The sequence below is a fragment of the Oncorhynchus kisutch genome, linkage group LG21 (genome assembly GCF_002021735.2).
Source record: "Oncorhynchus kisutch isolate 150728-3 linkage group LG21, Okis_V2, whole genome shotgun sequence".
NCBI lineage: Eukaryota > Metazoa > Chordata > Actinopteri > Salmoniformes > Salmonidae > Oncorhynchus > Oncorhynchus kisutch.
The window spans coordinates 43,397,318-43,417,012 of NC_034194.2; the positions used below are offsets into that span (position 1 = coordinate 43,397,318).

The following is a 19,695-nucleotide window of genomic DNA, read 5'->3' on the forward strand; positions in this document are numbered from 1 at the left end:
GGGGAAAAAAAACTCCCTCCCCATTTAGCTGATTTAGCTGCTATTGGACCAACCTGCTGGACCAACCTGCTGGACCAACTGGATCAACCTGCTGGACCAACCTGCTGGACCAACCTGCTGGACCAACCTGTTGAACCAACCTGTTGAACCAACCTGCTGGACCAACCTGCTGGACCAACTGGACCAACCTGCTGGACCAACCTGCTGGACCAACCTGCTGGACCAACCTGCTGGACCAACTGGACCAACCTGCTGGACCAACCTGCTGGACCAACCTGCTGGACCAACCTGTTGAACCAACCTGCTGGACCAACCTGCTGGACCAACTGGATCAACCTGCTGGATCAACCTGCTGGACCAACCTGCTGGACCAACCTGTTGAACCAACCTGTTGAACCAAGCTGCTGGACCAACCTGCTGGACCAACTGGACCAACCTGTTGAACCAACCTGCTGGACCAACCTGCTGAAGCAAGACAGAATGAGAGTGATGAGCTGACAATGGTGGGACTCAAGTGGTGGAATTATAAAAATTATAAAAAATGTAAAAAAAAAAAAAAATACTAGTAAAAAATCTATATGCCCAGCTCACGAGGCCCCTTGATGAAGTGTGGCCTGATGCAATTGCCTCTTCTGCCTAATGGTAAGTCTGTCACTGGTCCTGCTGCCCCCCCCCCCCCCGGTCACCTTATTAGTTGGTTATGTGAGTGATGTGATTTCCAGTAGAGGGATGACTGTTTCGTTCCCATGTCCTGATCTAGCCTACCTGCTAGCCTACTTACTAGCCTACCTGCTAGCCCACTTACTAGCCTACCTGCTAGCCTACCTGTTAGCCTACTTACTAGCCTACCTGCTAGCCTACCTACTAGCCTACCTGCTAGCCCACTTACTAGCCTACCTGCTAGCCTACCTACTAGCCTACCTGCTAGCCTACTTACTAGCCTACTTACTAGCCTACCTGCTAGCCTACTTACTAGCCTACCTGCTAGCCTACCTACTAGCCTACTTACTAGCCTACCTGCTAGCCTACCTGCTAGCCTACCTGCTAGCCTACTTACTAGCCTACCTACTAGCCTACCTACTAGCCTACTTACTAGCCTACCTACTAGCCTACCTGCTAGCCTACCTACTAGCCTACTTACTAGCCTACCTGCTAGCCTACTTACTAGCCTACCTGCTAGCCTACCTGCTAGCCTATCATGCAGTTCCCCTTGCTTTTATTCATCCACAATAGTTAGCAGTTCATTTATTAATTTAATTCCATCTAAAAATGTATTTCCATCAACATACACATAATTGTAAACGGGTTTAGGCTACATTTGAAATGCACTAGAGAGAATACAAAACGTATAGAATTCATCTGCAAATGTACCACATTCAATAGAGTACCACAGTATGAGTCATAAGACCCATAAAACCTAGCGGTCAAACAGGGAAACGGTTCCAATAGTTTTTCAACAGTTCATTTTTCCCATAGGGGATTTGAGAAATACTTTAAATAATGTCTGTTTCGTGTGGGCTTACCCCGGTGTGTTTTAATAACCGTGTACATCTCTCTGGGACAAGGTGACCGTTATCAATATATTCTCCTGTCTTTACCCCCCCCCCTGTCTTACATGCTAATTAGCTGCTAATGTAGCTATCATAAAGAACTACAAAATGCCATGATGATCTGGACAAGACTGTTGAATCGAGGCAATTAACTATCTAGTGCTAGGTAAATGTAGAAATGCATAAATTGGCTACATTTCTTTAAATGCACTATTCTGTGAACTGTCTTGTGTAAGTTTTATATTGACACAATACCTGTTAGCAAAGGTGTCAGTTAGAGATGACGTGCAGGAGCTTGCAGGGATTTGTAGTTTTGCATGATGTCTACTTTGATGCTAATTAGCATTTTTTTTAATTCTGAGATTCAAATCAAATAGAGCCAAATATATTGATAAAAGTCACCTTGTCCCAGAGAGATTTAAAAGGTTATTAAAACGTCATGTCCGAGTGAGCCTACACAGCCCTGATTTGAAGTGCCTCTAAAATTCTCTATGGGAAAAATGAATGGTAGAAAAACGTTTGGAACCATTTCCCTGTTTGAACACTAGGTTTTATTGGTATTATGACACCTCCTCTGTGGGGCTCTATGCAAGACTCCTCCAAAAATGGGTGTGGCGGAGGGCTAGACACACCTTAACTTCGTGCCCGCCCCTATGTTCGATTCGCCCCCAACCCAGGCAGCACCGGAGAGCAACGGGTTAAAGGAGGCTGCGCTGCCCAGCATTTCATCAGACCGAGACTCTTGTTTCAGGGAACGAGAGTTTGAACTTGGTCCTATCGTCTGCCTGTTCGCTCGCTGCACCGCGCATCACTAGTAGTCGACTGTTGTAGCGTACGTAGGCTGGCTACTATCGTTTCTCTTTCTGAGCCAAAGCAAGCGGAGAGGGAAGGTATCCACCCTACCACTGAGACACATCTAAGCATGGATGCTCTGAAATCAGCTGGAAGAGCGATTATCAAGAGTCCCGGAGTTCCGCGGCACACATGGGGCACCTCCAAGCACGAAAGTAAGTCTATCATCAAATTCACACCGGTAAAGGCCATATATCGATGCAAAGAAACAGAAAAATTAGGCGATGGCACAATGCAACGAGACTAGCTGTCACAAGCAAAGGAAAGCACTGACAATAGGCTGTCTATCTTGTTCTATTGTCACCACTCTTGTTGGTATAGAAACTAAAGAACAGTAGATTCTGAGGTGGTGACATTTGTGTGTGATAGAAAACAATTGGTCGCAGTGTACCTTTTCTGAATTGCAATAGTGTAACGTTGTTTTTAATACCCGTTATCTATCAATAAAATATAGCCTTTTATTTCTCCCAATATGCATTTATTTTTCCCAGGTCCAAATGCTACTCCTATTATCTGGTTATGTAAGTCTGCACACTCATGTGAGGAATCAATTATTTAAGCAGGTCAGCCTTTTCTAACTATGGTAAGTATCTTAATAACTAGACAATATATGTTGCTGTCTGAATTCATAAATATCAATAGACAAACTTCTATTTTTAGGATATCATTGACTCCTTGGTTTCATATCCTATAAGGCCTATAGCTATTCTTTGTTATGTGAAATTGACAAGTGTTCACTGTCAAGTTAAATCCCAGTGGAACAATGCATTTCTCTTCCACTTTACAATTCCCAGTGGGGTTAAAACTGTCAACTCGGTCCAGTCTGTAGAATACAGCAGGTTATAGAATGTACAATATCCTCTCTTGATGAGAAGAGAAAGGTCAGAGAGACAGGCCAGTAGGGGAAGAGAGAGAGAGCGAGAGAGACAGGCCAGTAGGGAAGAGAGAGAGAGAGACAGGCCAGTAGGGGAAGAGAGAGAGAGAGAGAGAGAGACAGGCCAGTAGGGGAAGAGAGAGAGAGAGAGAGAGAGACAGGCCAGTAGGGGAAGAGAGAGAGAGAGAGAGAGACAGGCCAGTAGGGGAAGAGAGAGAGAGAGAGAGAGACAGGCCAGTAGGGGAAGAGAGAGAGAGAGAGAGAGACAGGCCAGTAGGGGAAGAGAGAGAGAGAGAGAGAGACAGGCCAGTAGGGGAAGAGAGAGAGAGAGAGAGAGAGAGACAGGCCAGTAGGGGAGAGAGAGAGAGAGAGAGACAGGCCAGTAGGGGGAAAGAGAGAGAGGAGAGAGACAGGCCAGTAGGGAAGAGAGAGAGAGCGCCAGTAGGGGAAGAGAGAGAGAGAGAGACAGGCCAGTAGGGGAGAGAGAGAGAGAGAGAGAGAGAGAGCAGCCAGTAGGGGAAGAGAGAGAGAGAGAGAGAGAGAGACAGGCCAGTAGGAAGAGAGAAGAGAGAGAGAGAGAGAGAGACGCCAGTAGGGGAAGAGAGAGAGAGAGAAGATGAGAGGAGACAGGCCATTAGGGGAAAGAGAGAGAGAGAGAGAGAGAGAGAGACAGGCCAGTAGGGGAAGAGAGAGAGAGAGAGAGAGAGAGAGACAGGCCAGTAGGGGAAGAGAGAGAGAGAGAGAGACAGGCCAGTAGGGGAAGAGAGAGAGAGAGAGAGAGACAGGCCAGTAGGGGAAGAGAGAGAGGAGAGAGAGACAGGCCAGTAGGGGAAGAGAGAGAGAGAGAGAGAGACAGGCCAGTAGGGGAAGAGAGAGAGAGAGAGAGAGACAGGCCAGTAGGGGAAGAGAGATAGAGAGAGAGACAGGCCAGTAGGGGAAGAGAGAGAGAGAGAGAGAGAGAGGACAGGCCAGTAGGGGAAGAGAGAGAGAGAGAGAGAGAGAGAGAGAGAGAGACAGGCCAGTAGGGGAGAGAGAGAGAGGGAGGGGGGACAGGCCAGTAGGGGAAGAGAGAGAGACAGGGAGGGAGAAACAGACATTATCTACCTCACTTGCTTTCGCAATGTTAACACATGTTTCCCATGCCAATAAAGCCCCTTGAATTGAATTGAATTGAGAGAGAGACAGACCGAGCCATAGAGAGAGAGACAGACCGAGACAGAGACAGAGCCATAGAGAGAGACTGAGACAGACCGAGCCATAGAGAGAAAGAGAGAGAAAAAGAGGCTGTGACTGACAGTTGGTCTCTGGCTCATGGCAATGCTTGCTGCTGTGCGCTGTCACTCTGAAGTGTGAAGTGTTAGGTTGAAGAGTCTCTCCCTGGGCGAGAACACTTCTTCCTCAAGCCTCCACAAAAGCTCAGGGGAAGACAAAAACATACAGTACCAGTCAAACGTCTGGACACACCGAATCCTTCAAGGTTTATTATTATATTTTTTACTATTTTCTACGTGGTAGAATAATAGTTAACACATATGGAATCATGTAGTAACCAAAAAAAAGCGTTATTATTAATATAAATATTTTATATTTGGGATTCTTCAAAGTAGCCACCCATTGCCTTGATGACAGCTTTGCACACTCTTGGCATTCTCTCAACCAGCTTCATGACGTAGTCACCTGGAATGCATTTCAATTAACAGGTGTGTCTTTTTAAAAGTTAATTTGTGGAATTTATTTTCTTTTTAATTAGTTTGAGCCAATCAGTTGTGTTGTGACATGGTAGGGGGGGGGGGGGGGGGGGGGGGGGGGGTCTACAAAAGATAGCCCTATTTGGTAAAAGACCAAGTCCATATTATGGCAAGAACAGTTCAAATAAGCAAAGAGAAACGACAGTCCATCATTACTTTAAGACATGAAGGTCAGTCAATCCGGAAAATTTCAGGAACTTTAAAAGTTTCTTCAAGTGCAGTCACAAAAAAACATCAAGCGCTATGATGAAACTGGCAATCATGAGGACCGCCACAGGAAAGGAAGTGGAGCTACCTCTGCTTTAGAGGATAAATTCATTAGAGTTAACTGCACCTCAGATTGCAGCCCAAATTAATGCTTCACAGAGGTAAAGTAACAACATCTCAACTAGATGTCGACCGATTTAATCAGGGTCTATTTCAAGTTTTCATAGCAATCGGTAATCGGCATTTTTTGGGACTCCTATTATGGCCGATTACATTGCATTCAATGAGGAAACTGTGTGGTAGGCTGATCACCTGTTACGCGAGTGCAGCAAGGAGCCCAGCTAAGTTGCTAGCTAGCATTAAATCTTATAAAAAATAATCACATAATCACTAGTTAGCTACACATGGTTGATGATATTTCAATGCCTCATCCAGTCACAGTACTCATCCAGTCACATCCCTCATCCAGTCACAATACTCACAGCCCTCATCCTCATCCAGTCACAACCCTCATCCAGTCACAATGCTCACAGCCCTCATCCAGTCACAGCCCTCATCCAGTCACAATGCTCACAGCCCTCATCCAGTCACAGCCCTCATCCAGTCACAATACTCACAGCCCTCATCCTCATCCAGTCACAATACCTCATCCAGTCACAATGCCCACAGCCCTCATCCAGTCACAGCCTTCATCCAGTCACAATTCCTCATCCAGTCAAAATACTCACAGCCCTCATCCAGTCACAGTACTCACAGCCCTCATCCAGTCACAATACTCACAGCCCTCATCCTCATCCAGTCACAACCCTCATCCAGCCACACATTAACTACACATGGTTGATGATATTTATAGGTTAACTAGCTTGTCCTGCATATAATATGAAGAAAAATCCTTGAATGAGTAGGTGTTCTAAACCTTTTGACTGGTGCTGTAAACTCAGGCTGCATCCCACTTGTCAACCCTATGCCCTATATTAAAATATAAGTGTTCATTCAGTATTGTTGTAGTTGTCATTGGGGCGGCAGCGTAGCCTAGTGGTTAGAGCGTTGGACTAGTAACCGAAAGGTTACAAGATCGAATCCCTGAGATGACAAGTTAAAAATCTGTCGTTCTGCCCCCTGAACAAGGCAGTTTAACCCACTGTTCCTAGGCCGTCATTGAAAATAAGAATTTGTTCTTAACTGACTTGCCTGGTTAAATAAATATAGTGCGTAACCTTTGGGAATAGGGTGAAATTTGAGATGTAGACTTAAAAAAAACTATATATATTTTTATTTCACCTTTATTTAACCAGGTAGGCTAGTTGAGAACACCTTTATTTAACCAGGTAGGCTAGTTGAGAACACCTTTATTTAACCAGGTAGGCTAGTTGAGAACACCTTTATTTAACCAGGTAGGCCAGTTGAGAACACCTTTATTTAACCAGGTAGGCTAGTTGAGAACACCTTTATTTAACCAGGTAGGCTAGTTGAGAACACCTTTATTTAACCAGGTAGGCTAGTTGAGAACACCTTTATTTAACCAGGTAGGCTAGTTGAGAACACGTTCTCATTTACAACTGCGACCTGGCCAAGATAAAGCATAGCAGTGTGAACAGACAACACAGAGTTACACATGGAGTAAACAATTAACAAGTCAATAACACAGTAGAAAGAAAAAGAGAGTCTATATACAATGTGTGCAAAAGGCATGAGGATGTAGGGCGAATAATTACAATTTTGCAGATTAACACCGGAGTGATAAATGATCAGATGGTCATGTGCAGGTAGAGATACAGGTGTGCAAAAGAGCAGAAAAGTAAATAAATATAAACAGTATGGGGATGAGGTAGGTAAATTGGGTGGGCTATTTACCGATGGACTGTGTACAGCTGCAGAGTACGGTACAGCTGCAGAGTACGGTACAGCTGCAGAGTACGGTACAGCTGCAGAGTACGGTACAGCTGCAGAGTACGGTACAGCTGCAGAGTACGGTACAGCTGCAGAGTACGGTACAGCTGCAGAGTACGGTACAGCGCCAGTCTAGTTAATGGATTAACAATCATAAATCAAACATGATTTACTGCTATGAGAATAATATTTTTAAAACTTTAACCCCGGAAGCCCGGTTTCAGATTTTGATTGAATATTGCACCTAGACAATTGCAAATCCTTGGCAGACTGAGCTGACTGAGCTGACTGTGCTGACTGAGCAGACTGACTGACTGACTGACTGAGCAGACTGACTGACTGACTGACTGACTGAGCAGACTGACTGACTGACTGGGCAGACTGACTGACTGACTGGGCAGACTGACTGACTGACTGGGCAGACTGACTGACTGACTGGGCAGACTGACTGACTGACTGGGCAGACTGACTGACTGACTGACTGGGCAGACTGACTGACTGACTGGGCAGACTGACTGACTGACTGACTGGGCAGACTGACTGACTGACTGGGCAGACTGACTGACTGACTGGGCAGACTGACTGACTGACTGGGCAGACTGACTGACTGACTGGGAAGACTGACTGACTGACTGACTGGGCAGACTGACTGACTGACTGGGCAGACTGACTGACTGAGCAGACTGACTGGGAAGACTGACTGACTGACTGACTGACTGGGAAGACTGACTGACTGACTGACTGGGAAGACTGACTGACTGACTGGGAAGACTGACTGACTGACTGACTGACTGACTGACTGAGCAGACTGACTGACTGACTGGGCAGACTGACTGACTGACTGGGCAGACTGACTGACTGACTGGGCAGACTGACTGACTGACTGGGCAGACTGACTGACTGACTGGGCAGACTGACTGACTGACTGGGCAGACTGACTGACTGACTGGGCAGACTGACTGACTGACTGGGCAGACTGACTGACTGACTGGGCAGACTGACTGACTGACTGGGCAGACTGACTGACTGACTGGGCAGACTGACTGACTGACTGACTGGGCAGACTGACTGACTGACTGACTGGGCAGACTGACTGACTGACTGACTGGGCAGACTGACTGACTGACTGACTGGGCAGACTGACTGACTGACTGACTGGGCAGACTGACTGACTGACTGACTGGGCAGACTGACTGACTGACTGACTGGGCAGACTGACTGACTGACTGACTGGGCAGACTGACTGACTGACTGACTGGGCAGACTGACTGACTGACTGACTGGGCAGACTGACTGACTGACTGACTGACTGGGCAGACTGACTGACTGACTGAGCAGACTGACTGACTGACCGACTGCCTGAGCAGACTGACTGACTGACTGACTGACTGGGCAGACTGACTGACTGAGCTGACTGAGCAGACTGAGCTGACTGAGAAGACTGACTGACTGAGGTGACTGAGCAGACTGACTAATTTCACAGTTAGAGACAGAGGCTGTGTCCCAAATGGCACCCTATTCCCTACATAGTGCACTACTTTAGACCAGAGATTTATTGGCCCTGGTCAAAAGTAGTGCACTACCGAATGGCACTTGGGTGCTATTCGGTATGCCAACAGAGATGTGCTGGACAGCCAGAGTGTCTTTGAAACCAACGCAGTATAAATGAATTCTTACATTTAAATGTGAGCCTGAGGGGTTTGGATATGCTCCTATTGGATTAATATTTTAATGATTCCCTAGTGTGTGTGTGTGTGTGTGTGTGTGTGTGTGTGTGTTAATGCATTATGTCCATAAATTAGGACACTAGCTGCCATAGTGACTAGTTAGTCATCTGGTAGTTAGGGGCCTACAGGCTGGTAGTTAGGGGCCTACAGGCTGGTAGTTAGGGACCTACCGGCTGGTAGTTAGGGACCTACAGGCTAGTAGTTAGGGACCTACAGGCTGGTAGTTAGGGACCTACAGGCTGGTAGTTAGGGACCTACCGGCTGGTAGTTAGGGACCTACAGGCTAGTAGTTAGGGGCCTACAGGCTGGTAGTTAGGGACCTACCGGCTGGTAATTAAGGACCTACAGGCTGATAGTTAGGGGCCTACAGGCTGGTAGTTAGGGACCTACAGGCTGGTGACTGCGTTGGGCCTTGAGGACCGTTAGAGCATCTAGATGTCTAAATCAATCATGTATTTGTGCCAACAGGGTGTAATTGGTGGCTTCAAAAACTGGCACCATGCTTGGTTTATATAACCTATGTCTGCATTACGAAGATTAGTTAGTTAGATTAGATTAGTTAGTGATTAGATTAGTTAGATTAGATTAGTTAGTGATTAGATTAGTTAGTTAGATTAGTTAGTGATTAGATTAGTTAGTTAGATTAGATTAGTTAGTGATTAAGTAATACGAGAATATATTATCCACACACCATCATTATTATCATCACCGTCAACATCATTGTCATCATTCAGTAGAATTATGAAACAGGGATTTGATCTTGCAACCTTTCGGTTACTAGTCCAAAGCTCTAACCACTAGGCTACGCTGCCGCCCCAATGACAACTACAACAATACTGAATGAACACTTATATTTTAATATAGGGCATAGGGTTGACAAGTGGGATGCAGCCTGAGTTTACAGCACCAGTCAAAAGGTTTAGAACACCTACTCATTCAAGGATTTTTCTTCATATTATATGCAGGACAAGCTAGTTAACCTAGAAATATCATCAACCATGTGTAGTTAATGTGTGGCTGGATGAGGGTTGTGACTGGATGAGGATGAGGGCTGTGAGTATTGTGACTGGATGAGGGCTGTGACTGGATGAGGGCTGTGAGTACTGTGACTGGATGAGGGCTGTGAGTATTTTGACTGGATGAGGAATTGTGACTGGATGAAGGCTGTGACTGGATGAGGGCTGTGGGCATTGTGACTGGATGAGGTATTGTGACTGGATGAGGTATTGTGACTGGATGAGGGATGTGACTGGATGAGGGATGTGACTGGATGAGGGCTGTGAGTATTTTGACTGGATGAGGCATTGTGACTGGATGAAGGCTGTGACTGGATGAGGGCTGTGAGCATTGTGACTGGATGAGGCATTGTGACTGGATGAGGGCTGTGACTGGATGAGGGCTGTGAGCATTGTGACTGGATGAGAGCTGTGACTGGATGAGGGCTGTGAGCATTGTGACCGGATGAGGCATTGTGACCGGATGAGGCATTGTGACCGGATGAGGGCTGTGACTGGATGAGGCATTGTGACTGGATGGGGGCTGTGACTGGATGAGGGCTGTGACTGGATCAGGCTTTGTGACTGGATGAGGCTTTGTGACTGGATGAGGCATTGTGACTGGATGAGGGCTGTGACTGGATGAGGGTTGTGACTGGATGAGGGCTGTGAGCATTGTGACTGGATGAGGGCTGTGACTGGATGAGGCATTGTGACTGGATGAGGGCTGTGGGCATTGTGACTGGATGAGAGTTGTGACTGGATGAGGGCTGTGACTGGATGAGGCATTGTGACTGGATGAGGCATTGTGACTGGATGAGGGCTGTGGGCATTGTGACTGGATGAGAGTTGTGACTGGATGAGGGCTGTGACTGGATGAGGGCTGTGAGCATTGTGACTGGATGAGGGCTGTGAGCATTGTGTCTGGATGAGGCATTGTGACTGGATGAGGCATTGTGACTGGATGAGGGCTGTGAGTATTGTGACTGGATGAGGGCTGTGAGCAGTGTGACTGGATGAGGCATTGTGCCTGGATGAGGCATTGTGACTGGATGAGGGCTGTGAGCATTGTGACTGGATGAGGCATTGTGACTGGATGAGGCATTGTGACTGGACGAGGGCTGTGACTGGATGAGGCATTGTGACTGGATGAGGCATTGTGACTGGATGAGGGCTGTGAGCATTGTGACTGGATGAGGGCTGTGAGCATTGTGACTGGAAGAGGGCTGTGAGCATTGTGACTGGATGAGGCATTGTGACTGGATGAGGCATTGTGACTGGATGAGGGCTGTGACTGGATGAGGGCTGTGAGCATTGTGTCTGGATTAGTCATTGTGACTGGATTAGGGCTGTGAGCATTGTGACTGGATGAGGCATTGTGACTGGATGAGGGCTGTGACTGGATGAGGCATTGTGACTGGATGAGGGCTGTGACTGGATGAGGCATTGTGACTGGATGAGGGCTGTGAGCATTGTGACTGGATGAGGCATTGTGACTGGATGAGGGCTGTGAGCATAGTTTTTTTTTTATTTGACCTTTATTTGACTAGGCAAGTCAGTTAAGAACACATTCTTATTTTCAATGACGGCCTAGGAACAGTGGGTTAACTGCCTGTTCAGGGGCAGAACGACAGATTTATACCTTGTCAGCTCGGGGGTTTGAACTCGCAACCTTCCGGTTACTAGTCCAACGCTCTAACCACTAGGCTACGCTGCCGGACTGGATGAGGGCTGTGACTGGATGAGGGCTGTGACTGGATGAGGCATTGTGACTGGATGAGGGCTGTGAGCATTGTGACTGGATGAGGCATTGTGACTGGATGAGTCATTGTGACTGGATGAGGCATTGTGACGGGATGAGGCATTGTGACTGGATGAGGGCTGTGAGCATTGTGACTGGATGAGGCATTGTGACTGGATGAGGCATTGTGACTGGATGAGGGCTGTGACTGGATGAGGGTTGTGACTGGAAGAGGGCTGTGAGCATTGTGACTGGATGAGGGCTGTGACTGGATGAGGGTTGTGACTGGAAGAGGGCTGTGAGCATTGTGACTGGATGAGGCATTGTGACTGGATGAGGCATTGTGACTGGATGAGGGCTGTGAGCATTGTGACTGGATGAGGCATTGTGACTGGATGAGGGCTGTGACTGGATGAGGGCTGTGACTGGATGAGGCATTATTAGAGTGAATGTAGCTGGGTTCTGGCACATAGAGAAGGAGAGCTTTAGGTCTGCATTATTTAGCAGAACCAGGGTGGAGGAGAGACAGACACACACACACACAGAGACACACACACACACACACACACACACACAGAGACACACACAGAGACACACATGCACACAGAGACACACATACACACACACACACACACACACACACACAGAGACACACACACACACACACACAGAGACACACACACACACACACACACACACACACACACACACACACACACAGAGAGACACACTCACAAAGTGACAGCTAATGTCCAGAAGCTACTTAACTCTTGTGGGTTTGGAAGGAGGACTGTCTTTCTGTGCCAGTGTGTGTGTGTCTCTGTGTGTGTGTGTGTGTGTGTTTCTGGTGAGTGTGTGGGCCAGTGATGTGTCAGAGGTGTCTGTTGGAACCATAACAAGGTTTAGCATGGCTGCTAGCTACAGAATGTGCCAAAACAGACAGTCTGTTGGTGTGATTTGATGTAAAGTAAATCACATGTTTATCTCTCTGTAGGGCTATACCTCACTATATGTACTGTCCAGCGTTTTTAGAGATGATTTTTTTCCCCACAGACAAACATGTCCTACTAACCTTGTGCATATATAGGGCCTGGTAACACTGTACAACGAAGTGGGACTTGAAAAGGGGTAGAGGTGTAAAATTGAGGCGGGAGGAAGAGAGAGACTGCTACGGCTGCAAGAGATGGGACTTTGAAAAAATGCAGAAAATCAAATAAATATGTCCTTTCACAGCGACCATATTATTTATGGAGTGCCCGGTTGGAGGGCCCGGTTGAAGGGCCCGGTTGGAAGACCCAGTTGGAAGACCCAGTTGGAGGGCCCGGTTGAAGGGCCCGGTTGGAAGACCCAGTTGGAAGACCCAGTTGGAGGGCCCAGTTGATTCTAAGTTAAGGCATATACTGTAAAGTCTATATGTGAAAACTATGTCTCAGATGCAGACTTTCCCATTTCCCAAACTCACTTGTTTGGCCTTTAAACTTGCACTGCTTGAGCTTTGAAATCCACAAAGAAAGGAAAGAGGGAGGGGAGGGGGGGGGGGGGTAGCTAGTCGGTTGTAAAACTGAATGCCTTCAACTGAAATGTGTCTTCCTCATTTAACCCAACCCCTCTGAATCAGAGAGGTGCTGTGGGGAGGGGCTGCCTTAATCGACGTCCACATCTTCGGCGCCCCGGGAGGAACAGTGGGTTAACTGCCTTGCTTAAGGGGGCCAGAACGGGATTCGATCCAGCAACCTTTCGGTTACTGGCCCAACACTCTATGTCCATTGGTATAGAGAGAGACTAGGGGAAATGTTATTTAGATAGGGAGAGAGTGGCACTAATCATTCTGCTGCCTGTGAGTCTGATGAATGACAGTACAGGAAGTGGGTGACGCCAGACTGCTGTTCTCAGTCTCAGAGAGTAATCGTGAGGGGATACGTTCCAAATGGAACCCTATTCCCTATGTAGTGCACTACTTTTGACCAAGGCCCATAGGAAATAGGGTGCCCATTGGGACACGTGAATAGTGAGGTAGTGCATCTCCTGATGAATGCTGACAGGAGTTTGGTTCCCTCCCAGCTGACCTCTGTTAAAACAGTCTTACACTAGCTATCATTGTATTATTCCTCCACTGTAATGACAGCAGGTCAGAGGTTAAGTATCCTGTTGAGGTATTTCATTATTTAAGTAGTCTGAGCTTTACTGTCATGGTTATATGTCCTATGACCTGTAATGTCATGGTGGTTATAACTACTATAATCTGACATGTAATGTCATGGTGGTTATAACTACTATAGTCTGATCTGTAATGTCATGGTGGTTATAACTACTATAGTCTGACCTGTAATGTCATGGTGGTTATAACTCCTATAGTCTGACATGTAATGTCATGGTGGTTATAACTCCTATAGTCTGACATGTAATGTCATGGTGGTTATAACTACTATAATCTGACATGTAATGTCATGGTGGTTATAACTCCTATAATCTGACCTGTAATGTCATGGTGGTTATAACTACTATAGTCTGATCTGTAATGTCATGGTGGTTATAACTACTATAATCTGACATGTAATGTCATGGTGGTTATAACTCCTATAATCTGACCTGTAATGTCATGGTGGTTATAACTCCTATAATCTGACCTGTAATGTCATGGTGGTTATAACTCCTATAGTCTGACCTGTAATGTCATGGTGGTTATAACTCCTATAGTCTGACCTGTAATGTCATGGTGGTTATAACTCCTATAGTCTGACCTGTAATGTCATGGTGGTTATAACTACTATAATCTGACATGTAATGTCATGGTGGTTATAACTCCTATAATCTGACCTGTAATGTCATGGTGGTTATAACTCCTATAGTCTGACCTGTAATGTCATGGTGGTTATAACTCCTATAGTCTGACCTGTAATGTCATGGTGGTTATAACTACTATAGTCTGATCTGTAATGTCATGGTGGTTATAACTACTATAATCTGACCTGTAATGTCATGGTGGTTATAACTCCTATAGTCTGACCTGTAATGTCATGGTGGTTATAACTCCTATAGTCTGACCTGTAATGTCATGGTGGTTATAACTCCTATAGTCTGACCTGTAATGTCATGGTGGTTATAACTACTATAGTCTGATCTGTAATGTCATGGTGGTTATAACTACTATAATCTGACCTGTAATGTCATGGTGGTTATAACTCCTATAGTCTGACCTGTAATGTCATGGTGGTTATAACTCCTATAGTCTGACCTGTAATGTCATGGTGGTTATAACTCCTACTACCTGTTTCACTATGCTTAATTTGAGCCAGGTCCTGGCACCTCTCAGATTTGACTTAGTTTCGTCTGGCACCTATTTGGCCAGATCCAGTACCTCTCGCGGCAATATTTATTCATTGTTTCACAGTTCGCACTGTAAACATTCTAATAAAAGAGATTAAGTCCCCCCCCCCGCCCCCCCCAGAAAGACCATCATGTAAGCGCTGTGATTCTTCTGTGTAATCATCCTGTCCTGACACACTGATTCCAGACCTGCTCTCTTATTTAAACTAGGCAAGTCCGTTAAGAACAAATTCTTATTTTACAAAAGACGGCCTACCCCTGGCCAAACCCCGGACGACGCTGGGTCAATTGTGCGCCCCCCTATGGGACTCCCAATCACTGCCGGTTGTGATTCAGCCTGGATTCAAACCAGGGACTGTAGTGACGCCTCTTTCACTGAGATGCAGTGTAAGGGAGAGAAAAGGCTCAGTTTTAATGTCAGCCCTTCGGGCCAAGAAGAGAAAGCACAAAGCTCTTTCTGAAGACTGTTGAGGTCACGATGATAGTCTGTGATTGGCTATGGGCAGGAGAGGACCACAGCACGTGGTCAGGAGAACAGTCCATCCCCTTGGATGTCAGGGAGAATAGGAGCAAGGCGACCGTTAGAAGTTCCCAAAAGGTCAAACCTCACCAACTGCCACGGGGGACAGAGAGGACACTTCTTCTGGGGCTGCTCATCGCCATCTACAGGAGACACAGCCTTCAGCACAGCTCCAGAAGGAAGATAGAACAGACATGTACAGTATATGGCTATAGGCAAAGAGTAGGCCTATGAACTGAGCAGATTGTCTTCTTTTATTTAGTCACATTTTTGAGCCCAGCAGCCGCAGCTCAATTCTATCCCAGTTACTTCCAATCTTTATTACTGCACCATCGTCTCGACCAATACGAGGAGAGGAGAGATCTGATCTGAAATAATATTTGGACTCCGACATCATTAACCGTCATTAGATCAGAATAGAGGGAACTGGGAGTATATGAAGTAGCAAGCTGCTATTGGATCAGAATAGAGGGGAACTGGGAGTATAGGAAGTAGCAAGCTGCTATTAGATCAGAATAGAGGGAACTGGGAGTATAGGAAGTAGCAAGCTGCTATTAGATCAGAATAGAGGGAACTGGGAGTACAGGAAGTAGCAAGCTGCTATTAGATCAGAATAGAGGGAACTGGGAGTACAGGAAGTAGCACGCTGCTATTAGATCAGAATAGAGGGAACTGGGAGTACAGGAAGTAGCACGCTGCTATTAGATCAGAATAGAGGGAACTGGGAGTACAGGAAGTAGCAAGCTGCTATTAGATCAGAATAGAGGGAACTGGGAGTACAGGAAGTAGCAAGCTGCTATTAGATCAGAATAGAGGGAACTGGGAGTACAGGAAGTAGCACGCTGCTATTAGATCAGAATAGAGGGAACTGGGAGTACAGGAAGTAGCAAGCTGCTATTGGATCAGAATAGAGGGAACTGGGAGTATTATAGTGACAGGGAGATGAGTTAGTAATTAGAGAGACTGTTTCAGTCTGAAAGCTCTGTCTCTCCTCGGCTTCTACCCTCTTCTGCTCCAAGACCAATTATCCCCCCCACGCCTCGTTAAGAGACAGGAAGCCATGACTCAGGGAAATGTCACGACGAGAAAGAGGAGACATTCTGGTGGATGGATGGAGCAAGGGATGATGTGGGTATAATGAGGAGGGGAGAGAGACAGAGAGAGACAGGGAGAGGAGAGAGACAGGGAGAGGAGAGAGACGGGGAGAGGAGAGAGACGGGGAGAGGAGAGAGACGGGGAGAGGAGAGAGACGGGGAGAGGAGAGAGACGGGGAGAGGAGAGAGACGGGGAGAGGAGAGAGACGGGGAGAGGAGAGGGAGACGGGGAGAAGAGAGGAGACGGGGAGAGGAGAGGAGACGGGGAGAGGAGAGAGACGGGGAGAGGAGAGAGACGGGGAGAGGAGAGAGACTGGGAGAGGAGAGAGACTGGGAGAGGAGAGAGACGGGGAGAGGAGAGAGACGGGGAGAGGAGAGAGACGGGGAGAGGAGAGAGACGGGGAGAGGAGAGAGACGGGGAGAGGAGAGGGAGACGGGGAGAAGAGAGGAGACGGGGAGAGGAGAGGGAGACGGGGAGAGGAGAGGGAGACGGGGAGAGGAGAGGGAGACGGGGAGAGGAGAGGGACAGAGAGAGGAGAGGAGAGAAGAGAGAGAGGAGAGAGACACAAAGAGAGGGAGAGGTGGGGAGGGGAGGGGAGGGGAGAGGAGAGGAGAGGAGAGGATAGCGTGATGAGAGCTGCAAACGAACTACAGGCCATTGCAGTAGAATATGATGAACATTGATACGACAGGAATAGTGAATATAGTATTGCTTCAGAAGCACTGTAATGTACATTGGAAACAACCACATGAACTAGTTATTTGAGGGGAATAAGGGATGTGAACTTTCCCTACTCATCTGGCAATGGCTTGATATTGAATGGTTCATCTGAATGTAGAAGTGATGTAGGTTTGTTTTAACCTGTCCAGTAACACCAGTAACTACAGCAGGATGGTAGTCTGTTTAACCTGTCCAGTAACTACAACAGGATGATAGTCTGTTTAACCTGTCCAGTAACACCAGTAACTACAACAGGATGGTAGTATGTGTAACCTGTCCAGTAACTACAACAGGATGATAGTCTGTTTAACCTGTCCAGTAACTACAACAGGATGATAGTCTGTTTAACCTGTCCAGTAACTACAGCAGGATGGTAGTCTGTTTAACCTGTCCAGTAACTACAGCAGGATGGTAGTCTGTTTAACCTGTCCAGTAACTACAACAGGACTGTAGTCTGTTTAACCTGTCCAGTAACACTAGTAACTACAGCAGGATGGTAGTCTGTTTAACCTGTCCAGTAACACCAGTAACTACAACAGGATGGTAGTATGTGTAACCTGTCCAGTAACTACAACAGGATGATAGTCTGTTTAACCTGTCCAGTAACTACAACAGGACTGTAGTCTGTTTAACCTGTCCAGTAACTACAACAGGATGGTAGTCTGTTTAACCTGTCCAGTAACTACAACAGGATGGTAGTCTGTTTAACCTGTCCAGTAACTACAACAGGATGGTAGTCTGTTTAACCTGTCCAGTAACTACAACAGGATGGTAGTCTGTTTAACCTGTCCAGTAACTACAACAGGAGGGTAGTCTGTTTAACCTGTCCACACAAAGCGTAGCTTACCTCCATATATTGTGTTCATGCTACACACACACACACACAATTCCCTGCAATATAGATTGACAAACACAACCTGTATACATTGCAAGAGAGAAAGTGAGGGAGAAAAATAGAGAGACAGAAATATAGGAAATAGATAGTAAATGGATATATGCAGATCTATGCTGTGTATTGCCAGACCCCAGTCTGACGTGCTACTGATGTACGTCTATAGTTACCCATTTATCTGATTGGTTATGACATACATTCACAGTATTGCACTGGCCATGTTCTGTTATAATCTCTACCCGGCACAGCCAGAAGAGGACTGGCCATGTTCTGTTATAATCTCTACCCGGCACAGCCAGAAGAGGACTGGCCATGTTCTGTTATAATCTCCACCCGGCACAGCCAGAAGAGGACTGGCCATGTTCTGTTATAATCTCCACCCGGCACAGCCAGAAGAGGACTGGCCACCCCACATAGCCTGGTTCCTCTCTAGGTTTATAATCTCCACCCGGCACAGCCAGAAGAGGACTGGCCATGTTCTGTTATAATCTCCACCCGGCACAGCCAGAAGAGGACTGGCCATGTTCTGTTATAATCTCTACCCGGCACAGCCAGAAGAGGACTGGCCATGTTCTGTTATAATCTCTACCCGGCACAGCCAGAAGAGGACTGGCCATGTTCTGTTATAATCTCTACCCGGCACAGCCAGAAGAGGACTGGCCATGTTCTGTTATAATCTCCACCCGGCACAGCCAGAAGAGGACTGGCCATGTTCTGTTATAATCTCCACCCGGCACAGCCAGAAGAGGACTGGCCATGTTCTGTTATAATCTCTACCCGGCACAGCCAGAAGAGGACTGGCCATGTTCTGTTATAATCTCCACCCGGCACAGCCAGAAGAGGACTGGCCATGTTCTGTTATAATCTCCACCCGGCACAGCCAGAAGAGGACTGGCCACCCCACATAGCCTGGTTCCTCTCTAGGTTTCTTCCTAGGTTTTGGCCTTTCTAGGGAGTTTTTCCTAGCCACCGTGCTTCTACACCTGCATTGCTTGCTGTTTGGGGTTTTAGGCTGGGTTTCTGTACAGCACTTTTAGATATCAGCTGATGTACGAAGGGCTTTATAAATACATTGGATTTGATTTGACTGTCCTCCTATGGAACCACACATCACTGATTGAAACCAGGTTGGGACTCTGGCGATGTTTGCCAAATGAGATCCTATTCTCTATTATAGTGCACTACTTTGACCCTATGTTCCCTGTGTTAAAGTAGGGAATAGGGTACCATTTGGTACCCACTCCGGGACTCTGTGCTTTTTTTTTTTTTTCAATTACAGCTTTTATATAGACTCTACTTTGTCGGCAGAGGAGATAGGAGTTGAGGTATCAAAAACAGGATTTTTTTTGGGGGGGGGGGGAATTTGTGATTTTGTTTGATTTAGCGTCAATAGGAACAGAGGATCACTGTAACAGCTTAATTTGGAGGACCCGTCTTAACTTGGACATGAATAAATATCGTCTTCCATATTCCGTTGACAGACGGGAATCGTTTTGAGGAAAGTTCCAGTATCGTGTACTATTTGCCTGGAGTCAGGATTCAGCCCTATAATAAGCC

The 19,695-nt window shown here is 46.6% G+C and overlaps 1 protein-coding gene across 1 annotated transcript in view; it reads left to right on the forward strand.

Moving 5' to 3' along the window:
- The first annotated feature begins 2,230 nt into the window (after positions 1 to 2,230).
- Positions 2,231 to 19,695, forward strand: part of LOC109880967 (low density lipoprotein receptor adapter protein 1-like) — a 113,574-nt gene continuing 96,109 nt past the window's right edge. Inside the window, exon 1 of the mRNA XM_031800918.1 lies at positions 2,231 to 2,557. Coding sequence (XP_031656778.1) covers positions 2,473 to 2,557 — 85 coding nt within the window. The 5' untranslated portion in view covers positions 2,231 to 2,472. The remainder of the gene's footprint in view (positions 2,558 to 19,695) is intronic.